We start from the raw sequence: 14,794 nt of genomic DNA on the forward strand, positions 1-14,794 counted from the left end.
AAATATTTTGTGTATGTATGTGTGTATACATATATATATATATTTTTTTTTTTCAATCAAGGTAAAAAAAAATTATACCTAAAAAATATCTATTTAAAAAACTTTATATATAAACTTTTCTTTACATTGATTTGTAAAATAAAGTGAAACTTCAAATAAAAAATTTATATATATATATATATATATATATATATATATATATATATATATATATATATAAAAAATATATAATTTTTTTGTATTTTATTTTTTACAATATATTTATATAGGCTGCCGCCATGACTTAAGTCTTGTCAGTAAATCGCTCAGCGTAGCGCCACCTATAGACGCTAGACAAAGCCAATAAATTAGCCCCGCCCATAGACGTAAATACTGTACTCAGCCCACAGCCGCCATTGCGTTGGAATTTTTTATTTTAATGTTTTTATTTTTTTTTTATTATTTTTGTTTGTTACAATATTCCAGGACGATTGTCGCCTCTTTCTGTCTGTACTAATGTTTTATTTATTCGATGGGATGTTAACGGGTTTTGTTTTTGTACAGCATAAAAAGGGTTAAAAATAAATGGGGGGGGGGGGGGGAGAGCAGCGGTTCCGCCGGTATGTGTGACGCTTCGCTCTGTCTTTAAAGGCCGATAAACTCTCACTGTAAACAATAAAGGAAGAAGCAATTTCTAAGAGCTGTCGCCGCTTCGTCCCGTCACTTTACACTTCTGACGTTCCGTCGACGCGTTTCGGTTTCCTGAACTGCAGTTTTCTAAGTGTTTTGTTTTCTTTCCTTTTTTTTTTTTTTTATTTGTGGAAAAAAAAAAAAAAGATAAATTGAAGCAAAACCTCTGCTGTGATCAGTTGAAGAATGCTATGGGCGCCCCCTCCTTCACTCTGTTCTATGTGGTCGTTGGTTACAGTACGGTAGCGGATTGTGGCAGCCATGTTTGTGGACAACTTTTTTTTTTTTATTCCCGATCCTGGAGCGGCAGGTTCCGCCCTCATTGAAGCTCCGCCCACATTTAAATAGATGTTGGACGTGATGCATCAAAGGAAATATCTTGTATGTCTCCAAACTGGACTTCTGCTTTTGCAAAACTACAACTCCCAGCATGCCTGGATAGCCAACAGCTGTTCGGGCATGCTGGGAGTTGTAGTTTTGCAACAGCTGGAGGCACCCTGGTGGAGAATTACTATCCTATGGCTATAATTTCCAACCTGTGGACCACCAGATATTGCAAAACTACAACTCCCAGCATGCCCGGACAGCCAACGGCTGTCCGGGCATGCTGGGAGTTGTAGTTTTGCAACATTTCCAGGTCAGTCACATGACCAGTGCCTATTGTTCACTATCAGGTTGTCTTTCTGGGCATGCTGGGAGTTGTAGTTTTGCAACATTTCCAGGTCAGTCACATGACCAGTGCCTATTGTTCACTATCAGGTTGTCTTTCTGGGCATGCTGGGAGTTGTAGTTTTGCATCATCTTGAGGACCACAGGTTGGAGATCCTTGTCCTAGACCAGTGTTTCCCAACCAGCGTGCCTCCAGCTGTTGCCAAACTACAACTCCCAGTATGCTTGAACCTGCTGAGAGTTGTAGTTTTGCAACACCTGGAGGCACACTGCTTAGGAAACACGGCGCTAGTGTCAATAATTTTTTTCCATTCAGTGATAGCAAGCAGAGATCTGAAAACAAAGTACATTTCCCTGCTGGAGGCTGATATTGCATGCTGAGAGTTTTAGTACTTGAGGGTGCCATGGTGGAAACAAGGATATTTTTCCAATTTCTGACAGCAAGCAGTGATCTTGAAATATTGCGCCCTTTCACAGTGGTGTCGGGACATGCTGGGAGTTGTAGTTTTGGAACAGCTGCAGGCACCCTGGTTAGGAAACGCCACTCTAGTGTAAACAAGGAACAATCTCCATTCAGTGACATTTAGCAGAGATCTGTAAATTTAAGGGCTACTCCGGTGGAAAACTTTTTATTTATTTATTTTTATTTTTTTAAATCAACTGGTGCCAGTAAGTTAAACAGATTTGTAAATTACTTCTATAAAAAAAAAAAAATCTTAAGCCTTCCAGTACTTATTAGCTGCTGAATACTACAGAGGAAATGGGTTTTCTTTTTGGAACACAGAACTCTCTGCTGACATCACGAGCACAGTGCTCTCTGCTGACATCTCTGTCTATATTAAGAACTGTCCAGAGTAGGAGAAAATCCCCATAGCAAACATATGCTGCTCTGGACAGTTCCTAAAATGGACAGAGATGTCAGCAGAGAGCACTGTGCTCGTGATTTCTGAGGAGAATGTCCTCTGTAGTATTCAGCAGCTAATAAGTACTGAAAGGATTAAGATTTTTTAATAGAAGTAATTTACAAATCTGTTTAACTTTCTGGCACCAGTTGATTAAAAAAAAAGAAAAAAAAGTTTTCCACCGCTGAGGGCTGGATATTGAATGCTGGGAGTTGTAGTAGTACAGAGCTACAGATGTGGAAACATTGCTGTAGTGTAACAGTTTCCGACAGCAAGCAGAGATCTTGACATTCTGTGCTGTTTCACAGTCCTATGGTGTCGGAGTTTGCTGAGAGTTGTAGTCTTAAAGCAGCTGGTATGTAGTATTGACTGAACACTGGCTCAAGGCGCTGGTCATGTGACCGATCCGGAGCGTGTTGGTCGCTGGTCATGTGACCGATCCGGAGCGTTTTGGTCGCTGGTCATGTGACCGATCCGGAGCGTGTTGGTCGCTGGTCATGTGACCGATCCGGAGCGTGTTGGTTGCTGGTCATGTGACCAATCCGGAGCGTGTTAGTCGCTGGTCATGTGACCGATCCGGAGTGTGTTAGTCGCTGGTCATGTGACCAATCCGGAGCGTGTTAGTCGCTGGTCATGTGACCGATCCGGAGCTGCGTCATGGTTTACTCAGATGTGAACAGAATCTTAGGCAGTATCAGTAATAAGTCATCAGGGTGCCTCCAGCTGTTGCAAAACTACAACCCCCAGCATGCCTGGACAGCATTTGGCTATCCGGGCATGCTGGGAGTTGTAGTTTTGCAACAGCTGGAGGCACCTGATTGGGAAACACTGACATATGGGAATACAAGTGTGTAAGATACTGACAGGTCTACACAGCCGCAGTGCTCGTTACAGTGTACCACTGCTCATCCAACGTGGTACTTATCTGTATGTCCATCACATGACCAGGACAGGTCTACACAGCTGTAGTGCTCGTTACAGTGTACCACTGCTCATCCAACATGGTACTTGTCTATATGTCCATCACATGACCAGGACAGGTCTACACAGCTGTAGTGCTCGTTACAGTGTACCACTCTTCATCCATCAAGCTGATCGGATGTTCATCACATGACCAGTACAGGTCTCAACACAGCTGTAGTACTTGTTACAGTGTACCACTTCTCATCCAACATGGTACTTATCTATATGTCCATCACATGACTAGGACAGATATACACAGCTGCAGTGCTCGTTACAGTGTACCACTCTTCATCCATCAAGCTGCTCACCTGTATGGTCATCACATGACCAGGGCACACAGCTGTAGTACTTGTTACAGTGTACCACTCTTCATCCACCATGGTTCTTATCTATATGTCTATCAGATGACCAGGACGAATCTACACAACTGCAGTGCTTGTTACAGTGTACCACTCTTTATTCATCAAGCTGATCGGATGTTCATCACATGACCAGGACAGATATACACAGCTGCAGTGCTCGTTACAGTGTACCACCGCTCATCCAACATGGTACTTATCTATATGTCCATCACATGACCAGGACAGGTCTACACAGCTGCAGTGCTCGTTACAGTGTTCCACTCTTCATCCCTCAAGCTGCTCACCTGTATGTCCATCACATGACCAGGCCACACAGCTGTAGTACTTGTTACAGTGTACCACTCTTCATCCACCTCTATATGTCCATTACATGACCAGGACGTATCCACACAGCTGCAGTGCTCGTTACAGTGTACCACTCTTAATTCATCAAGCTGATCGGATGTTCATTACATGACCAGGACAGGTCTCAACACAGCTGTAGTACTTGTTACAGTGTACCACTCTTCATCCAACCTGGTACTTATCTGCTTGTCCATCACATGACCAGGACGTATCCACACAACTGCAGGACTCGTTACAGTGTACCACTCTTCATCCAGCAAGCTGCTCTCCTATATGTTCATCACATGAGCAGAACAGGTCTACACACAGCTGCAGGACTCGCTACAGTGTACCGTTGCTCACCTGTGGGAACACCCCATGTAAAATGGCAGAAATACCTCTCAGAGATATACAATAAAAGTTGACAGCAAGTAGAGATCTTGAAAATGGTAAAGAATGAATACAGAATATCTATTGGAAAATTGTAGAACTTTAAATTACAGCAGGGGTCTCAAACTGGTGGCCCTCCAGATGTTGCAAAACTTCAACTCCCAGCATGCCCGGACAGCCAACGGCTGTCCGGGCATGTTGGGAGTTGAAGTTTTGCAAAAAAAAAAAGGAAGCCTTGATTTACCTTTCATGATCAGTGTGGATCCTCTGGAGGAGGCAGACAGGTGTGTGGCTGTCCGGGCATGCTGGGAGTTGAAGTTTTGCAACATCTGGAGGGCCACCAGTTTGAGACCCCTGCATTACAGGAACTAGAAATTGTCTCTCCGGAGGCTAATGACTGGACGGTGGTCACTAGAGATGAGTAAACTTACAGTAAATTCAATTCGTCACGAACTTCTCGGCTCGGCAGTTGATGACTTTTCCTGCATAAATTAGTTCAGCTTTCAGGTGCTCCGGTGAGCTGGAAAAGGTGGATACATTCCTAGGAAAGAGTCTCCTAGGAATGTATCCACCTTTTCCAGCCCACGGGAGCACCTGAAAGCCAAACTAATTTATGCAGGAAAAGTCATCAACTGCCAAGCCGAGAAGTTCGTGACGAATCAAATTTACTGTAAGTTCGCTCATCTCTAGTTGTCACATCGCTGAAAATATTGTAAGAATTATAGTGATAAACTGTCAGCCATATCTGATCTGATCTATGGCGGTGCTTTTCAACCAGGGCGCCTCCAGCTGTTGCACAACTACAACTCCCAGCATGTCAGGACAGCCATTGGCGACCATTGATCTCTGTAAAGGAATTCTCTGCTCTTCCTGCTGTGGACACCAGATGGCGCTGCAGGGACACTGACTGACAAGCGACAACTGCCGCCTCCTATATATAATCTGCTCGGGTCACCTGACAGTTAGAAGCTTCTCATCACTAGAGGCGCAGCTATTATGTCTATTATATTGTGGCCGCCATGTTGGCTGTGTCTGAACATGAGTTAAACTAAGCGTTTGGTCTCCGCAAAGATGGCCGCCGGCTGCTGTTTTGGGGACACTTGCGATCAGGTTTTTATCTTGGGTCTATATATCCTGACAGGCTACGGAGAAGGAGGTTAGGAGTGGGCACTTTGTGTATATGTGGCTGTATACAGGGGTGCGGGCGGTAGTATAGACTGAACAGGGTATCACACATCATGGGTTTAGATACAACAGCTCTACAGTCAGTAGTATCTAATTTAGATACTGTGGCTCAGCTGTCTGACACATATGACAGGCTTAGATACATTAACCCAGGAGACAGTATGTTATGTGATAGGCTTAGATACATTAACCCAGTAGACAGTATGTTATGTGACAGGCTTAGATACATTAACCATGGAGACAGTATGTTATGTGATAGGCTTAGATACATTAACCCAGTAGACAGTATGTTATGTGACAGGCTTAGATACATTAACCCAGTAGACAGTATGTTATGTGATAGGCTTAGATACATTAACCCAGTAGACAGTATGTTATGTGATAGGCTTAGATACATTAACCCAGTAGACAGTATGTTATGTGATAGGCTTAGATACATTAACCCAGGAGACAGTATTTTATGTGATAGGCTTAGATACATTAACCCAGGAGACAGTATGTTATGTGATAGGCTTAGATACATTAACCCAGTAGACAGTATGGTATGTGATAGGCTTAGATACATTAACCCAGTAGACAGTATGTTACGTGATAGGCTTAGATACATTAACCCAGGAGACAGTATGTTATGTGATAGGCTTAGATACATTAACCCAGGAGACAGTATGTTATGTGACAGGCTTAGATACATTAACCCAGGAGACAGTATGTTATGTGACAGGCTTAGATACATTAACCCAGTAGACAGTATGGTATGTGATAGGCTTAGATACATTAACCCAGGAGACAGTATGTTATGTGATAGGCTTAGATACATTAACCCAGGAGACAGTATGTTATGTGATAGGCTTCGATACATTAACCCAGTAGACAGTATGTTATGTGACAGGCTTAGATACATTAACCCAGTAGACAGTATGGTATGTGATAGGCTTAGATACATTAACCCAGGAGACAGTATGTTACGTGATAGGCTTAGATACATTAACCCAGGAGACAGTATGTTATGTGATAGGCTTAGATACATTAACCCAGTAGACAGTATGTTATGTGATAGGCTTAGATACATTAACCCAGTAGACAGTATGGTATGTGATAGGCTTAGATACATTAACCCAGTAGACAGTATGGTATGTGATAGGCTTAGATACATTAACCCAGTAGACAGTATGTTATGTGATAGGCTTAGCTACATTAACCCAGTAGACAGTATGTTATGTGATAGGCTTAGATACATTAACCCAGGAGACAGTATGTTATGTGATAGGCTTAGATACATTAACCCAGTAGACAGTATGGTATGTGATAGGCTTAGATACATTAACCCAGTAGACAGTATGGTATGTGATAGGCTTAGATACATCAACCCAATAGACCGTATGTTATGTGATAGGCTTAGATACATTAACCCAGTAGACAGTGTGGTATGTGACAGGCTTAGATACATTAACCCAGTAGACAGTATGGTATGTGATAGGCTTAGATACATTAACCCAGTAGACAGTATGTTATGTGATAGGCTTAGATACATGGTTCAGCTGTGGTGACAGGGTTAGATACAGTGACTCGGCAGACATTAGAAGACATGATTGACCTAGATACATGGCTCAGAAGATACTATTAAACATAACAGGCTTAGATACAGTGGATAAGCAGACAGTATCACACATGAAAGGCTTAGATACAGCAGTATCACACGATTAGTTGTACTCACACAGTTACATACATGATAGGATTAGATACACATCACGTGAGAGGTTTGGATATATTGGCTCATCAGACTGTATTATACATGACAAGCTTAGATACAGTGGCCCAGCAAGTCAGTATTACACAATTTAGATGCAGTTTGGATACAATGGCTCAACAGAATGTATTATATATGACAAGCTTAGGCCCAGTAAGGCAGTATCACACAATTTAGATACAGCAGCCCAAGTTAACAATATCACACACAATGGGCTTGGATACAGGGGATCAGCAGATAATAACACAAATTATTGAATTAGATACGTAGCTTAAGGCTGGTTCAGCAGATGATATCACACATGATAGACTTAGATACACTGGTTCAGAAAATGGTATCACACATGATAGACTTAGATACACTGGTTCAGCAGATGATCTCACACATGATAGACTTAGATACACTGGTTCAGAAAATGGTATCACACATTATAGACTTACATACACTGGTTCAGCAGGCAGTATCCCACATGATAGACTTAGATACACTGGTTCAGCCGGTGGTGTCCCACATGATAGACTTAGATACACTGGTTCAGCAGATGATATCAGACATTATAGACTTAGATACACTGGTTTAGCAGGCGGTATCCCACATGATAGACTTAGATACCCTGGTTCAGCAGGTGGTATCCCACATGATAGACTTAGATACACTGGTTCAGCAGATGATATCACACATGATAGACTTAGATACACTGGTTCAGCAGGAGGTATCCCACATGATAGACTTAGATACACTGGTTCAGCAGGCGGTATCCCACATGATAGACTTGGATAAATTGGTTCAGCAGGCGGTATCCCACATGAAAGACTTAGATACACTAGTTAAGCAGATGGTATTACACAAGGTAGACTTAGATACGCGGGTTAAGCAGATGGTATCACACATTATAGTCATAGATACACTGGTTCAGCAGATGGTACCACACAGTAGATAGAGTGATTCAGTAGTCAGGTCTACACATGACAGACTTAGATACAGTGGCCCGGCAAGACAGTATCACAACATTTATATACATACATATCTGAAGACAGTATCACACGATTTAGATACACAGGCTCAGCACAAAGTTTCACACATGGCTTGGATACTGAGGATCAGAAGACAGTATCGCAAATAACAGCTTTAGATACATTGGCTCTGTGGACAGTATTGTATACGACAGGCCTACGTACAGCAGCTCAGCCAACAGTATCGCACATGATAGACTTAGATACACAGATGTAGCAGACAGATCACTGGGTTCTCCGTTGCTATGTCACTTTGTCCCTAGCGATGGCTTCTGTTCTGCAGTCTCAGGTTGCGGACAATGTCGGGGGCCCCCTCTCCAGACGCGGTGACCCTGTTCCAGCAGGAGCCCGGCGGTGTCACCTATCGTATCCCGGCTCTGCTGTACGTCCCACAGCCTCGCATCTTCTTGGCCTTCGCCGAAAAGCGATCTTCTCCCAATGACCAGGACGCCATGTATCTCGTGATGAGGAGAGGAGCGGTGGGGCCCGGCGGGGTGCAGGTACGGGGGACCCTCTCATTTATAATGACTCGTCTAAGGCAGTGATTCCCAACCAGGGCATCTCCAACTATTGCAAAACTACAACTCCCAGCATGCCCGGACAGCCAACGGCTGTCCGGGCATGCTGGGAGTTGTAGTTTTTGTTGTTTCTGTTATATAAGTATTTGATAATTTTTTTTATTTTTTTGCCCGTTTAGTGGGAACCCACCATAGCGGTGAGACATGCCAAGCTACCGGGCCACCGGACCATGAACCCCTGCCCCCTCTACGATCCCGTCACCGACACCGTCCTCCTCTTCTTCATCTGTGTCAAAACGGACTGCTCCGAAATGTGGCAAATCCTAACCGGCAGAAACGCCGTCCGCATCTGCTACATCACCAGCCGCGATCACGGCATGTCGTGGGGTCGACTGGAAGACGTGACGGAGGAGGTGCTGGGCCCGGACCTCCGCAACTGCGCCACCTTGGCCGTGGGCCCGGGTCACGGGGTGTACTACTCGCCCTCGGGGTGGCTGGTCGTACCGGCATACCTGTATTACGTCCACTCCCGTATTTGCGGTGTGCCCGTCCCGTGGAAGACCAAGCCTCATTCTTTTTTCTTCTACAGCGACGACCACGGCGAGAGCTGGCACATGGGCAGCGGGCTATGGAGGCAGGAGACCGGCGAGTGCGAGGTAGCCCCGGTGGTGTGTAGCAATGGCTCCGACCTCCTGTACTGCAGCGCCAGAACCGGCCACCATTACCGGGTGGAGGCCACCAGCAGCTCCCACTCCATAGAGTTCGATGATGCCCACTACAATAAAAGCCTATGCGAGCCGCCCCATGGATGCCAAGGAAGTGTGGTGAGCTACCAGCCCATGGCGGTCCACCAAGAAGAAGACGCGGGACGTGAGTCCGAGATGTTGTGCCTTGAGGGAAGGGCCCCGTCTTGGCTCCTCTACTCCCACCCGACCAGCAGCCACAAACGCCTGGACTTGGGAATCTACTTAAATAAATCTCCTCTTGTGCCGTCCAACTGGTCCCTGCCGTGGGTCATCAACCAAGGCCCCAGTGGGTACTCGGACTTGGCGGTGTGCCAGGACACTCACACCTTTGCCTGTTTGTTCGAATGCGGAAAAGACACCACCGAGAAGATCGCCTTCCGGAGGTTCACGGTGGAGGAGCTTCTGATCAATTCCTCCAAACCCTAAAAAAATTTGAAAAAGCAAACAAACGGACATAGAGCGCCCACTTTGTGAATTCCTCCAGACGCTGAAGCCTACGAAAGTTGTGAACATCACTCATCAAACGTGGGTTTGGATCAACACACATGAATGTAGTATTATACAGATTGATCCACTCACAGCTGCTGCTTCTCCTCCCAAAAACTATTCAAAAATCAACTCTCCACCTTCTAGATACGAGAAAGACGCTGACAGGATCCGATAAAGTTAAACAGATAAATAAAAATGTATTCGCTTAAAAATGTAAAAAAAAAATGCAACACGTTTCCGAACCGCACTGACTCCTTCTTCAGGTGCCATGTTTCGAAGAAAAAAAAAACATGATACAAAGATACAAATACCCTCATATCACCGGGAGATGATTATATCTAATAATACCACACCCAGAAAATTATTATATCAATACGGAAAAAAAAATATTAATATATATCAATTCATAATTTATTTATTTATTTTAATTTTATTTATATCAGTATTACATTTTATTCATATATGTGTATATATATATATATATATATATATATATGTGTGTGTGTGTGTGTATTTTTATACAATTTATCAATTATAATTTGTTAAATTATATAAAATATATCCTTTAAAATTTTCTTAGCACTTTTTTGTGGGTATATATCGAATTGTATATATTGTTTAGTTTTTTTCTATCGATATTATTTTTGCGGTATTATTTGATAATTATCCCCCACCCCAATATGGCACCGCTTTCTGTGATGTCTCGTCTTGTGAGGGTATTTATATCCTTGTAAAAAAAATTCTTGGTACCTGAAGAAGGAGCCAGCGTGGCATAGAAACACGTTGTATGTTTTCATATATATATATATATATATATATATATATATATACATATATATATATATATATATATATATATATATATATATATAATTTCACTGTGCGTTTCCGAGCCACACTGGCTCCTTCTTCAGCTACAATGATGTTCCAAGAAAAACGATACAAAGATACTAATACCCTCACAAGATGTGACACCAAAGGAAGCGAATGCCATATCGGGAGGTAATAATATCAAATAATACCACAAAAGTTATATCCGTACAAAAAAATTGTCACGATCCCGGCTGGTAGGAGGTGGATCCTCTGTGCCAGAGAGGGATTGGCGAGGACCGTGCTAGTGGACCGGTTCTAAGTCACTACAGGTTTTCACCAGAGCCCGCCGCAAAGCGGGATGGTCTTGCTGCGGCGGTAGTGACCAGGTCGTATCCACTAGCAACGGCTCAACCTCTCTGACTGCTGAAGATAGGCGCGGTACAAGGGAGTAGACAAAGGCAAGGTCGGACGTAGCAGAAGGTCGGGGCAGGCAGCAAGGATCGTAGTCAGGGGCAACGGCAGGAGGTCTGGAACACGGGCTAGGAACAAACAAGGGAACGCTTTCACTAGGCACAAGGGCAACAAGATCCGGCCAGGAAGTGCATGGGAGGAGGTTAGATATAGACAGGGACCAGGTGGAAGCCAATTAAGCTAATTGGGCCAGGCACCAATCATTGGTGCACTGGCCCTTTAAGTCTCAAGGAGCTGGCGCGCGCGCGCCCTAGAGAGCGGAGCCGCGCGCGCCAGCACATGACAGCAGGGGACGGGAACGGGTAAGTGACCTGGGATGCGATTCGCGAGCGGGCGCGTCCCGCTGTGCGAATCGCATCCCCAACGGCCATGACAGTGCAGCGCTCCCGGTCAGCGGGACTGACCGGGGAGCTGCAGGGAGAAAGACGCCGTGAGCGCTCCGGGGAGGAGCGGGGACCCGGAGCGCTAGGCGTAACAGTACCCCCCCCCTTAGGTCTCCCCTTTTTTTTGTCCGGTGACTGCCTCCCCTGGGATGAGGACACCGGGAAGGAATGGATGGTTTCCTCAATGGCAGGCAGTACAGCAGGAGTGGGAATGGGGAGGGAGGGCAGAGGGCGAGGCCTGGCACGGGGCAGTGTGACACCAGGACGAGGGCCATGAGGAGGCACCGAGGCTTGCCTGAGTGGACTGGGAGGGGGGGAGAGGCATTTTCTGTGGCAGGCAGAGTCCCTAACGACCTTAGGGAGACCGGATACAGGAGGAACCACAGGGTCACGGCAGGGAGTACTGGGAACCGGTTTAAGGCAGTCCTTGGAACAAGAGGGACCCCAACTCTTGATCTCCCCAGTGGACCAGTCCAGGGTTGGGGAATGGTGTAGAAGCCAGGGTAGTCCAAGGAGAACTTCAGAAGTGCAATTGGGGAGGACCAAAAACTCAATTTTCTCATGATGAGGTCCGATGCACATTAGGAGGGGCTTCGTGCGGAAACGCACGGTGCAATCCAACCTGGCTCCGTTGACCGCGGAAATGTGGAGTGGCTTGACAAGACGGGTCACCGGGATGCGGAATTTATTCGCCAAGGACTCCCGAATAAAATTCCCAGAGGCACCAGAGTCCAGGCAGGCCACGGCTGAGAGGGAAGAGCTGGCTGAAGAAGAAATCCGTACAGGCACCGTGAGACGTGGAGAAGCAGACTTGGAGCCAAGAGACGCCACACCCACGTGAGCTGGGTGCGTGCGTACGTTTCCCAGGCGTGGAGGACGGATAGGGCAATCCACCAAGAAATGCTCGGTACTGGCACAGTACAGACAAAGATTCTCTTCCTTACGGCGATTCCTCTCTTCCAGGGTCAGGCGAGACCGATCCACTTGCATGGCTTCCTCGGCGGGAGGCCTAGGCGCAGATTGCAGTGGAGACTGTGGGAGAGGTGTCCAGAGATCTAAGTCTTTTTCCTGGCGGAGCTCTTGATGTCTCTCAGAAAAACGCATGTCAATGCGAGTGGCTAGATGAATGAGTTCATGCAGGTTAGCAGGAGTTTCTCGTGCGGCCAGAACATCTTTAATGTTGCTGGATAGGCCTTTTTTAAAGGTCGCGCAGAGGGCCTCATTATTCCAGGATAGTTCAGAAGCAAGAGTACGGAATTGTATGGCGTACTCGCCAACGGAAGAATTACCCTGGACCAGGTTCAGCAGGGCAGTCTCAGCAGAAGAGGCTCGGGCAGGTTCCTCAAAGACACTTCGAATTTCCGAGAAGAAGGAGTGTACAGAGGCAGTGACGGGGTCATTGCGGTCCCAGAGCGGTGTGGCCCATTGTTACGCCTAGCGCTCCGGGCCCCCGCTCCTCCCCGGAGCGCTCACGGCGTCTTTCTCCCTGCAGCTCCCCGGTCAGTCCCGCTGACCGGGAGCGCTGCTCTGTCATGGCCGTTGGGGATGCGATTCGCACAGCGGGACGCGCCCGCTCGCGAATCGCATCCCAGGTCACTTACCCGTTCCCGTCCCCTGCTGTCATGTGCTGGCGCGCGCGGCTCCGCTCTCTAGGGCGCGCGCGCGCCAGCTCCCTGAGACTTAAAGGGCCAGTGCACCAATGATTGGTGCCTGGCCCAATTAGCTTAATTGGCTCCCACCTGCTCCCTGGCTATATCTGGTCTCCTCCCTTGCACTCCCTTGCCGGATCTTGTTGCACTTGTGCCTAGTGAAAGCGTTCCCTTGTTTGTTCCTAGCCCGTGTTCCTGACCTCCTGCCGTTGCCCCTGACTACGATCCTTGCCGCCTGCCCCCGACCTTCTGCTACGTCCGACCTTGCTTCTGCCTACTCCCTTGTACCTCGCCTATCTTCAGCAGTCAGAGAGGTGAGCCGTTGCTAGTGGATACGACCTGGTCACTACTGCCGCAGCAAGACCATCCCGCTTTGCGGCGGGCTCTGGTGAAAACCTGTAGTGGCTTAGAACCGGTCCACTAGCGCGGTCCTCGCCACCCCTCTCTGGCACAGAGGATCCACTACCTACCAGCCGGCATCGTGACAGTAGATCCGGCCATGGATCCCGCTGAAGTTCCTCTGCCAGCTGTCGCTGACCTCCCTACGCTGGTCGCCCAGCAAGCTCGTCAGATCGCCCAACAAGATCACCAGCTGTCGTACTTGACCACCATGACACAGCAACTCCAGTCACAACTACAGCAAGTACAGTCACAGCTACAGCAGCAACAACCATCTCCTCCGCCAGCTCCTGCACCCCTTCCGCAGCGAGTGGCCACTCCTAGCCTCCGCCTGTCCTTGCCGGACAAATTTAATGGGGACTCTAAGTTTTGCCGTGGCTTTCTTTCGCAATGTTCCCTGCACTTGGAGATGATGTCGGACCAGTTTCCTACTGAAAGGTCTAAGGTGGCTTTCGTAGTCAGCCTTCTGTCTGGAAAAGCCCTGTCATGGGCCACACCGCTCTGGGACCGCAATGACCCCGTCACTGCCTCTGTACACTCCTTCTTCTCGGAAATTCGAAGTGTCTTTGAGGAACCTGCCCGAGCCTCTTCTGCTGAGACTGCCCTGCTGAACCTGGTCCAGGGTAATTCCTCCGTTGGCGAGTACGCCATACAATTCCGTACTCTTGCTTCTGAACTATCCTGGAATAATGAGGCTCTCTGCGCGACCTTTAAAAAAGGCCTATCCAGCAACATTAAGGATGTTCTGGCCGCACGAGAGACTCCTGCTAACCTGCATGAACTCATTCATCTAGCCACTCGCATTGACATGCGTTTTTCTGAGAGGCATCAAGAGCTCCGCCAGGAAAAAGACTTAGATCTCTGGACACCTCTCCCACAGTCTCCACTGCAATCTGCGCCTAGGCCTCCCGCCGAGGAGGCCATGCAAGTGGATCGGTCTCGCCTGACCCTGGAAGAGAGGAATCGCCGTAAGGAAGAGAATCTTTGTCTGTACTGTGCCAGTACTGAACATTTTTTGGTGGATTGCCCAATCCGTCCTCCACGTCTGGGAAACGCACGCTCGCACCCAGCTCTCGTGGGTGTGGCGTCTCTTGATGCTAAG

General features: G+C 46.9%; 2 protein-coding genes across 2 annotated transcripts in view; one reads left to right on the forward strand and one right to left on the reverse strand.

Moving 5' to 3' along the window:
- XRRA1 (X-ray radiation resistance associated 1) overlaps positions 1–4,545 on the reverse strand; it is a 102,044-nt gene extending 97,499 nt beyond the window's left edge. The window contains exon 1 of the mRNA XM_056561085.1: positions 4,524–4,545. Coding sequence (XP_056417060.1) covers positions 4,524–4,530 — 7 coding nt within the window. The 5' untranslated portion in view covers positions 4,531–4,545. The remainder of the gene's footprint in view (positions 1–4,523) is intronic.
- A 412-nt stretch (positions 4,546–4,957) lies between these two features.
- Positions 4,958–10,433, forward strand: NEU3 (neuraminidase 3). Its single transcript, XM_056561088.1, has 3 exons — positions 4,958–5,435; positions 8,508–8,724; positions 8,922–10,433. Exons 2-3 carry the CDS (start codon positions 8,524–8,526, stop codon positions 9,912–9,914), a joined length of 1,194 nt encoding a protein of 397 aa, XP_056417063.1. The 5' UTR covers positions 4,958–5,435; positions 8,508–8,523; the 3' UTR covers positions 9,915–10,433.
- Positions 10,434–14,794: the final 4,361 nt, after the last annotated feature.

The sequence above is a fragment of the Hyla sarda genome, chromosome 2, assembly GCF_029499605.1.
Source record: "Hyla sarda isolate aHylSar1 chromosome 2, aHylSar1.hap1, whole genome shotgun sequence".
In the NCBI taxonomy this organism is placed as follows: domain Eukaryota; kingdom Metazoa; phylum Chordata; class Amphibia; order Anura; family Hylidae; genus Hyla; species Hyla sarda.

Coding starts and splice junctions, on each gene's coding strand:
- NEU3 (XM_056561088.1), top strand. CDS start 8,524: ATGTCGGGGGCCCCCTCTCCAGACGCGGTGACCCTGTTCCAGCAGGAG. Junction 8,725..8,921: donor TGGGGCCCGGCGGGGTGCAG/GTACGGGGGACC, acceptor TTGCCCGTTTAG/TGGGAACCCACCATAGCGGT.